Below are 10,493 nucleotides of genomic sequence, written 5' to 3'. Positions count from 1 at the left end.
GGCAGTAAACCCATAAAGTAATTCACTAAAAAGTAGTTCCAGGTAGAAGTTTTCTGTTAGATTTGTTGTACATCAAAGATTTACATAAGAAAGGGGATTTAGCTTTACACAAATTTATCCAGCGAACAACTGTGCAACACACTCTATTACCTTTCAAATAACCATGCACAACACTAAATTACCTACCAAATATCCATACTTATTCCTACCATTTAACCCACGTCCAGAAAGCATTTCCTTCATCCTTTTCCTTCAAAATCTCTAAACTCCCTTCATCTCCATATTCCATAAGAACTTCTCTCAAAAACAATTTGGTTCTCCCCAAAGATCTTCATCGTCTAAGTGGTCCTTAGATTTTTCGTAAGTAATTTTGACAACTCCTAGTGTTTTCACACATTATTGCGCTAGTTTCATATCATTTACACACAAATCTTCGTGTGTTAGAACCACTAGGATACTAGCATCCAGGAAGCTCCTCAAGTTCATCCTCTTCATCCTAGGCTCGACATCATCTTCATCATCTTTCCAACAACCCAAAAAATCACCAAGGTGAGTTCATACCCCCACATTTTAGAGCTTTTTCATGTTTTGGGGGGGGGGGGGGGGGGATACAAGTAAAACTTTGTTTATCCCATAAATAATTTCATGTTTACATCTTTATGGTAAAGGTAAAATATTATTTGCATAAATCATGGTTTATACTAGTTTTTGGTATAAATATTTGTGACATACATGTTGTTAGAAATAAACATAATCTATGATATAAAACCATAAGAAAATTTATGATTATAAAATTTCATGGTTTTTGAAAACTTTTACTAAAAGATAGCTTTTCTAGCAAAAGTGGTTACATTATAGGCACTTACTAACTTAGTGGGTTTTAAACCAAAAATATCATGTTTTGATTTCGTATTTACATACTAGACAAAAATACACTTTCATATTTATATAAAAGATTATATAAATAGTTTCAAAGATGTACTTATTTCAATCTACAAGAAAAAGGGAGTAATAGTTCACGTAAATCTGTTAATGATCTTGTGAGACGTATCTTAACCGTACCTACCTAGCGTACACCTTAAGTCTTGCATTATAACCAGAGTCTCCTTGAAAGAGAGCGAGACCGTTGTGTATAGATCTATACGGGATTGACAACCCCACACATTAGTTGTTCACTACAGTTAGACCGGCAAGTCTAGGGTGACAAATGTCTTACCAACTCCGACGCCTGATAAACACCGTGATCAAGCATAACAGTCACATTAGCATGGTTATAATAACTCACATAGAGATTAGCGAAACTATCTCGGTTTACGGGAAGCTTACACTTCATTAGTTTTTCTAAAAAGATATAATTATATGCTATTGTTCAATACAAAAACACACATACATTTTTGGTCTTAGAGTTTAAGACTATAGTTTTCATACATCATAAAATATTGGATTTTCTGGGAACATACATATTACGATTACAAGGAATGTATATAAAGTAAATACATACGTCTATAGTTCATACATAAGAAAATATTGGATTTTCTGGAAACATACATTATCATTTTACAAGGAAAAGTATACAAAGGAAATACATACATCTACAGTTCATATATATGAAAATATTGGATTTTCTGGAAACATACATTATCATTTTACAAGGAAAAGATACAAAGGAAATACATACATCTACAGTTCATACATAAGAAAATATTGGATTTTCTAAAAACATACATTATTATTTTACAACAAAAAAATACATACATTTTTGGTCTTGGGTCTAAGACTTACAACTTGTTTTCAAAGAAAATATCGGGTTTTCTAGAGGTATACAAAAATCAGTTTCTCGAACACATTACAAACCCTTTTCATACAAAATGTTTACGAACTCACCAACGTAATCGTTGACACTTTTCAAAATCACTTGTATTCTCAGGAAACCAGTAGACAGATATTCAACCCTTCTTGAGGGTCGGCATCATCGTTTCACGATTTCTACTTTTCAGTTATTTGTATTTAACTTCTAAACAAGTAAAGTGTTGTAAACGATGTAAACTTGTATTATCAATGTATGAATGTTTGGGTTGCTATGTTTCATTACTATTTAATTGTTATGATATTATACATGAAGTTACTATGTCCGCCCCCAGACGTTTCCGTTTTTCTGGTTTAGGGTGTGACAAAGACGAATGTATGATTATACACATCATTCTGGGATTATGTTGAGAGATGTTTTTGGATAATATGATTTATGACAATGTTTTTGGAAACAATGATTTTGTATGATTTATGGATTATTAAATGGTTTTAAAAATGAAAATTTTTACTATGATTCTTGGGTCGTTACACAACACAAGAAGCTAAGAAAGAATTATTAGCTTTAGGTTCTACAATGTAGATAATAAAATGGATGTTTTTGGTGTAAAGTGAGAAAACGATATTAATTATCGCAAGGGGACTTGAAACCTTTATGTGTGTTTATAGGTAAATGTGGTCCGCGACATTTGGCTTCAGTAAAACAAACAACACATTATACTGCAATGTTTTTTTTCCTTTAACTGTGATCATAAAATACTTATAGTTGTATGTTTTCTTTTCTCAAATAATGACCATAAATTACTTAATAGTCACATGTTTTTCCCTTTACCATTAGTATTGTTACTTTTCGGACACACATAAACAATTAAAATTTGACTATAAAATACTAACAATCATATGTTTTTTTTTGTTTTACCGTGATCATTGTAAACTTGTAGAGATACATATAAATACATAAACTACCAACACACATTACCTATAGTCACTATTTTAGTTTCTTTTACTATATGACTATAAATACCTCCCATATGTCACAAAAAATATGTTATGTGGCAAATATGTATAAGCTTTTAACCACATCACATTCATGTGGCTAATTCAAGTCTATGATTTAGACAAATAAATAATTGTTTTATGTGGTCATTATCTACCTATTGTCTCGTATAATAACAATGACAACACATTTCAAAAATCAAACAAAAACCATGGCAGTTGGTCATATTTGACAACGCTATTTTACCATGGCTTGTAATTGTCACATTTTTTTTTCCAAAATGTGGCAAATGTTTACGAAAAAAATATATAATCACTCACATATGTTGGAAATAAATGTAGCTAAGACTAGGTGAGATTTTCACTAGTGAACTTTAGCCACTCAAATAACCAAAAGTGTGGCAGGGCTATTTCGGAAAAAGTATAATCATAAGTCATTTTTGTATTAGTGAAATCGAAACCGTATTGTAAAATTTTCGTAACTAGGGTTTTATCAAAGCAAATCATAGTTTTGGGAAAGTAAACTTCTATTAGAATTGATGCGTATGTGCTCACTAAAAACTATACACACAACTCACTTTATAAGAATAATAACTTAATATGAGACACATCTTTGCACTGAGATTAAATTTTTAAAGCTGCTAAAATATTGTGCATGTAATTAATAGAATGCCCTTAAACATTGTCTAGATAAGAATTATCTTTCCTCCGAACACTTCTCTTTCCTTTATCACGTGCTTTTAGTCTTCTTCCTCATAAGCTCAGCCACCCTCTCTCTCTAACATTAAACCGTTATCGTCAGGTTAAAAGCATCCTCAAAATCATTAAAATAAAAAAAAGGTAAGTCCATCCAGTTTATGGAATTACTAATATGTGGATTTCCTTTACATTTGATAAGTACACCGCTCTAAACTTGATGGACGACCATTGTCAACATGCCTTGTTTTACATTGTTCATTTCACAGTTGATAATTTTACAGTTAGAGCTGGCTGATCATGGTAGGCATTGCATTTGAATTCCAACTACCCAAAAACATGTTTATGGTTTTTTAATGTTCTCAAATTGAATTTGTTTGAATCCAAAAAAGTTTGGAATATGAAGGGATCATGCCAAATTTCTAACAAAATCTACCTACGAGGCTCATTCTAGTTTATTATTAAATTTTGTGTTTTATCTCTAACTTTTAAAAATCAACTTATATAAATACATCTTTATCTTAATTATTAAAATATAATAAAATACAAAACAACCTCATCCATTAGGAACCATATTAAAAAAAAAAAAAAAAAACAATTTAGTTATTGTTTCAGAAAAAAGATGAAATAAATAAGTTTTTAAAAAGGTTTTATTATAATTGTATGAATTATATTTTTGCGTTGTAAACTAGAATTATTTAAATTTTAGTGTTGAAAAACTATTTTAAATTAAAATATAAACTTATTTTTAAAACCTACAATCGGTTAAAAACAAATAGTATTCTTATTAAAGACCGTAAACGTTTGATCCTTTTTTTCTTGCACATATTGCAGATATGATAAACTTTTTATCTCTTAAAAATCAAACAACCTAAACCATAATTACCAAGCACATAAACATTTTAATAAACTTTACATATATAAGCATTCCAGAAGAGTCTTTTTTCTATTTTTGGTACTGTTTTCTTCTTTTACCCACATACATAAATAAATTCTCAATGACTAGTTAAATGTACTTTTTATGTTGCCTTCCATAATTTAAAGGAATACCAATCATTTCTTTGATTCTATGACAATTAAATAATGACAAATTTTAATGTGGACGAAGAGCCCTCAACCCTACCAATATATGCACATATATGGCTCATTTCTTCATCAAACTCAAGTGACAAGAAACACTTTCTGTCACATTTGATAAGCTAATGTTAAAGGCTTTCTTTAAAGTTTCACAGTTTGTTGAGGGTCAGAATTAATGGCGAGAAGACTAACGCCGGATCATCCACTGGTGATTGGGAGGGTGGTCGGAGATGTAGTCGACAATTTCACTCCGAGTGTGAATATGCTTGTAATGTACAACTTATCAAACCAAGTGTACAATGGGCATGAGCTATTGCCTTCTTCTGTCACTAGTAAACCTAAGGTTGATGTTAATGGTGGTGACTTGAGATCCTTTTTTACACTGGTACAATACTCCTCCTTTACGTCTTTGTTATTTTTGTAAAGATCGTGTTAGTGGTTTTCTTGTAAGTAAATCATTTAACTTGTTAAAGTGCAAGATAAACACTAAAATGTGTCGGACTAAACAAATTTAAGCAACTCTCCATGTTTGGTTTGTAATGAAATTACAAATACAATACTTACAACTGTTTATCCTAACATACTTAAGTGTTCTTCTAAAGAACCTAATAGTTACACACTTTAATTATTAAGGAGAAAGATAGCGTTTCAAATCAACTTATTATACATGATATTTTCCTAAAAACTCTTCGGATCGAACAAAAATAATGAATGATAATCTTAAACCCTAGAAATTTCAAACAAAAAAAGAGTTGGGATTCTGAAGAAAAATAATGAACGGTAATCTTCAAATGTTAGTTTGTAACAAAGCCACAAACTTTATGGTCATAACCGGTTGATTCAACATACACTTAACGCTGTTTATTATTAATTTTTGGTACTTTGATATCTAATAATTAGTTTACAATAAAACTATAAACATATATATTTGAACCTTTTTATCAACTAAATAAAAGAGGATCTCATTTAAGAAATATATTTGATATTTTTCAGATAATGACAGACCCAGATGTTCCTAATCCTAGCGATCCATATCTCAGGGAGCACCTGCACTGGTATTATTATATATTTATTTAAACAAGCATTTTATTATTTTGAAACTTTTTATTATGTCACATTCAAATGTCCTAAAACCCTAATGGCATCTACACACACAAAAGGTGTTACCAGTGTGTACATCAAATTAATGTTGCAAATGCCATCATGAGTTTTCTAATATGGTATTTAGTTATCATTTATTTGATACATCACACATACATGTACATGAATCCATCCCATTTTATATAAATTTACCGGCTTTTCATTTTATTTTCAAAACATTCAAGTTATGCTTGTTTCTGATTAAAGCATTTTCTTGAATGAAACAATATGTTGATTTTAGATATATAGTAAATTAGCATTACTGCTTTGAATAAACTTCTCATGACATAAATTTGCCAAAAACTTGTATTAATTATAAAAGTCATACGTGCATAAAACAATCTATATCGTTGATCATCATGAAAACTCCTTTTGCATCTTAGCTTGTTTTGGTACTGTTGGCATTGCTTACTTAAAACAAAGTGATTTTTTGGTAAAAATGTTTATTTGTCTAAGTCGTATCAATAGGGGGTTTTTAAAAAAATGTTTAACCTATAATGCTCTTCCGCAATAAGCTTATAACTTACTTAATTATTATTATTTTTTTTTTTACCTTTCGACAAATTTTGATTATACATGTTATCAAATTATCATAAAGAGAAGAGTAAAAGAGTAAATTATTATGCACGTCATTGGTATGAAAGGGGAAGGGAAAACCAGATTACGATCGATATGGTTTTTTATGGTTAATTAAATATTTGTAAACTATCACTTTTAAATAAGTTTAATTTGAAGGGAAACAAATATTAATAATTATTTATTTAAATCAATAATCTTATTTGTTTTATTTTTATCCAAACATTAAAAAAAACACTTATTACAAGAATTACAAGAATGATACCGTAATAATAAGCTAATAAACACACAATCTCACACTCTTATGTATAAACATATTATAAAGATTAGACTATTTTCAAATCATTTAATTTTCTCTATATTTTATTGTCCAGTAGTCGTTTAATCATGATTAATGATTTTTGTTAAATAGATGCCACCTACAAATCAATTTTTAACTATATATATATATATATATATATATATATATATATATATATATATATATATATATATATATATATATATATATATATATATATATATATATATATATATATAAAAGTGACCACCGTATACATTTAGAAATTTTCATAATTTATTAACTTTTAAAGAATTAATTATATTGGCATGAGTATTTTTTAACTTATATCTTAAACGGGAAGTCTCTGAAAAATCCCAATATTTTATCTTAATTTACGAAAAAATCTCAAACTAAAATTTGCTTACCAAAAAGTCCTAATTACCAGTACAAAGGACGATTTGATTTTTTTTCCGATTTATCGGTTTCAATACTTAACCGGTTTCATTAAAGTTTTTTTTAATTTACCATAATTTACAAATAAGTCCCAAATTATGATAAAATAATGGGACTTTAATGAAATTATGGTAAATTAATGAGATTTTAATGAAACCGGGTAAGTATTGAAACCGATAAACCAGAAAAATGGTCAAATCGTCATTTTTACCGGTAATTAGGACTTTTTGGTAAACAATTTTTAGTGTTGGACTTTTTCGTAAATTATGATGAAATATTATGACTTTTTCGGAGATTTCCCTATCTTAAACCATATTTTTTTTTAATATACAATCACATAAAAAAAGTAATTAATGCTAAAACTACTTAATTTTCAACTATTTAATCACTATAATTTAAATTTTGTTTGAAATTATTGTACTTAATTTATAATTATGGCACTTTCTTAATACATTAAACTCTTTTATCATTATTTTTTATATTAGTTGTTAAATTTCAACATAATATATTTAATTTTAAATTTAAATATGTTAGGTGGATATAAACATTATCTTTTTAATACTATAATTTTAAAATTATTAACTAATCCGGTATATTTGATTTATTAATCTAAATATGGTGTTAAATGCAAAATTCAGAAAATAACAAATAAACTTAGAAATAAAATCTAAATTAAAATTTCAAACTGACAAAAAAAAAATAACAATGAAAATATCCAAATAAATAGTATTTTTTTAGTTCACAATAATAATGATAGTTAAAAATAACATAAATTTAGAAAATATATTATATTAACTTTAAACAAACAATAATATTTGAAATAATTAAAGATATAATTGAGCTGAACTACTCGTAAGCTATTCGAAATCGACTCGTTAAAAGCTCGATTTGATATCGAATTAAACGAGCTCAAACCAAGCTTGAGCCTAAATATAAGGCTCATTTATTAAATAAGCTCGAGCCGAGCTTCAATCAGTAAGCTCGCAAGCCTAAACGAGCCAACATATAATATACATTATTATTATTATTATTTTATATATTAAAATAAACAAATATTTAAGGAATTAGGGATGTAGGGTATTAGTAAACGAGTTTTTTAACGAACTTAAACTGAGTCTAAGCTTATTTAGCCTCATCATACAAACAACGAGTCGATTATCGAGCCCGAGTCGAGACTGTATAATTCCCCACGAGCTCGAGCCGAACTTGGTGCAATAAAACTCGAATCGAGCCGAGCACGAGCTTAAGCCTTTCATAACTTAAACGAACTCAAACCGAGTCTGACCAAGTTTGAGCTAGACCCGACTCGTTTACACCCTTACAAATAATAATTATGATCAAAATTGAAATGATATGACTTTAATATATGTCTATCTAATCAATCCCCAAAATAAAAGCTATTGAAATGATATATTTAAAATATACAAAATAATTACCTTTTATAATTAATTTTATAAACATAAATAACTTTAATAATATGTATTTCACAATATATTAAGATATATATATATATATATATATATATATATATATATATATATATATATATATATATATATATATATATATATATATATTAATTCATCTCCTTTCAATCTTAAATAAACCACAATGTCATTTCTATAACCATAATTTCTTAAAATATAATATATTTTTTTCTTTTAGGATTATTAAAATAATCAATATTTTTTTATATTAATTAACTAATATAATACATTTTTTTTAATTTTTTTTGTTTTTTTTCTTAGGTTAAGTTTTTTTTTCCCATTTCTGTGTTAGTTTTTTAAATGATTTGACTTTTTATTATGTTTTTTTCCTCAATTTTTCCTATTTTTGATTAGTTTCATAGTTAAAATGATTATTGTTTTTTTAAATTATTTGAATATTAGATGAAAATATTAGAGATATTTAATAGAATTACGTTTCTATATTTTTTGTTTCGTATATATTTTGAATATAAAGTAAATAAATATGTTTGATTATGTTAGTTTATAATCTCTTATAAATATATAGTTTTCTTGAACAATTTATAGGTTTATTAAGATGATATTAAATATGATACAAGTGTATAAAACTAATAAGTTATTGGATTATATATATATATATATATATATATATATATATATATATATATATATATATATATATATATATATATATATATATATATATATATATATATATATCATTAGTAGTATATCTATTTTATAATTAAATTTAATTTTCACAAATTATTTTTTTCTAAATAAATATAACTTTACATATTCTCTTTTGTTAAAATTGTCAGATTTATTAAGATTTGAAATAGAAAGTTAAAATATGAAAATATTTGGAAAAATGTATAGAAAGGATTGTTTGATATATTTTTTATTGGATTTGGTAAGAGGCTAGGTCTCACTTAATTATATTTAGACTTTTTCGTAACATAATTAAAAGTTTCCATTTAGTTATATAACATTTATTATGTCTTTTATTAATTCCGATAAGAAATTTAGTTGACATCAATAATGCTTCAATTGCTATGGAAAAAATCCCTAAGCTATGATAAGAAATAAAATTTTATAACGTTTTGTTTTGCTAATAAAAACCTAGTATTACCTAAAAGTTCATATATTTTATGTATTCTAATACTTCGTAATTTCTAAATCTAATTTTATTTCTTCCCCTTCTAAAAAATATGGTGTGAAATAGAAATGATTATTTTAATATATATATATATATATATATATATATATATATATATATATATATATATATATATATATATATATATATATATATATTCTTAAAAAAATAATGTATATATTAAAATTTTAATTAGTTTTTATCTCTTCCTATACGCATACGCTTTAAGTATTCCTAAGTTCATTTATTCTTTACAAGAATAAAACGGAATGACATTCGATATGCATATGCCCTAATTCTCCAAATTTGTAATAGGGAGTAACATAACCTAGATAAGTACCAAAATGATTTCTACAACACCTAGGGTGTTCGGGAGTATTTCGTTGTTGTCCATTTTCTGTATCCATCAGAACTATAAGTGTATTGTTTTTTATGTTGTATTATTATCTTGCAGTCTCTTTTGCAATTATCATGGCTTATTCATGCAATCTTTCTATATTTAATGTTTAATTAGAGAGGGATTTTTCATGGAAAAATATTTTCTATCTTGTTATTAGAGCTAAAATTATCCTGATTATATTATCCGTGTCTCACCAAAAATATCCCGTCTCCTCCATCCAACCCTAACCAAGCTGTTTACGACTTTCTTCTATTTTCCTCTCTTCTCATTGATTTCCATCGCAGTGACTAAACTGCAGAGAAAACTTACGGTATCACCAACATAAAATAATATTCCCCTCTTATTCTTATCTTAATCGCCTTAACTATGATGCATGTATTTAACTTTTCCAAATGCGTCGCATTAATTTGGTGTTGCTGATCATCTAGAAAAATGAAAAAT

At 26.8% G+C, this 10,493-nt stretch overlaps 1 protein-coding gene across 1 annotated transcript in view; it reads left to right on the top strand.

Annotated features, from left to right (window-relative positions):
• The first annotated feature begins 4,672 nt into the window (after positions 1 to 4,672).
• Positions 4,673 to 10,493, top strand: part of LOC145036216 (CEN-like protein 2) — a 46,686-nt gene continuing 40,865 nt past the window's right edge. The window contains exons 1-2 of the mRNA XM_078984679.1: positions 4,673 to 4,960; positions 5,569 to 5,630. Coding sequence (XP_078840805.1) covers positions 4,751 to 4,960; positions 5,569 to 5,630 — 272 coding nt within the window. The 5' untranslated portion in view covers positions 4,673 to 4,750. The remainder of the gene's footprint in view (positions 4,961 to 5,568; positions 5,631 to 10,493) is intronic.

This window comes from Lactuca saligna, chromosome 1 (genome assembly GCF_052625555.1).
Source record: "Lactuca saligna cultivar CGN05327 chromosome 1, ASM5262555v1, whole genome shotgun sequence".
Lineage (NCBI taxonomy): Eukaryota > Viridiplantae > Streptophyta > Magnoliopsida > Asterales > Asteraceae > Lactuca > Lactuca saligna.
The sequence above is the reverse complement of the archived record's forward strand: the minus strand, read 5'-3'. Positions and strand labels throughout refer to the sequence as shown.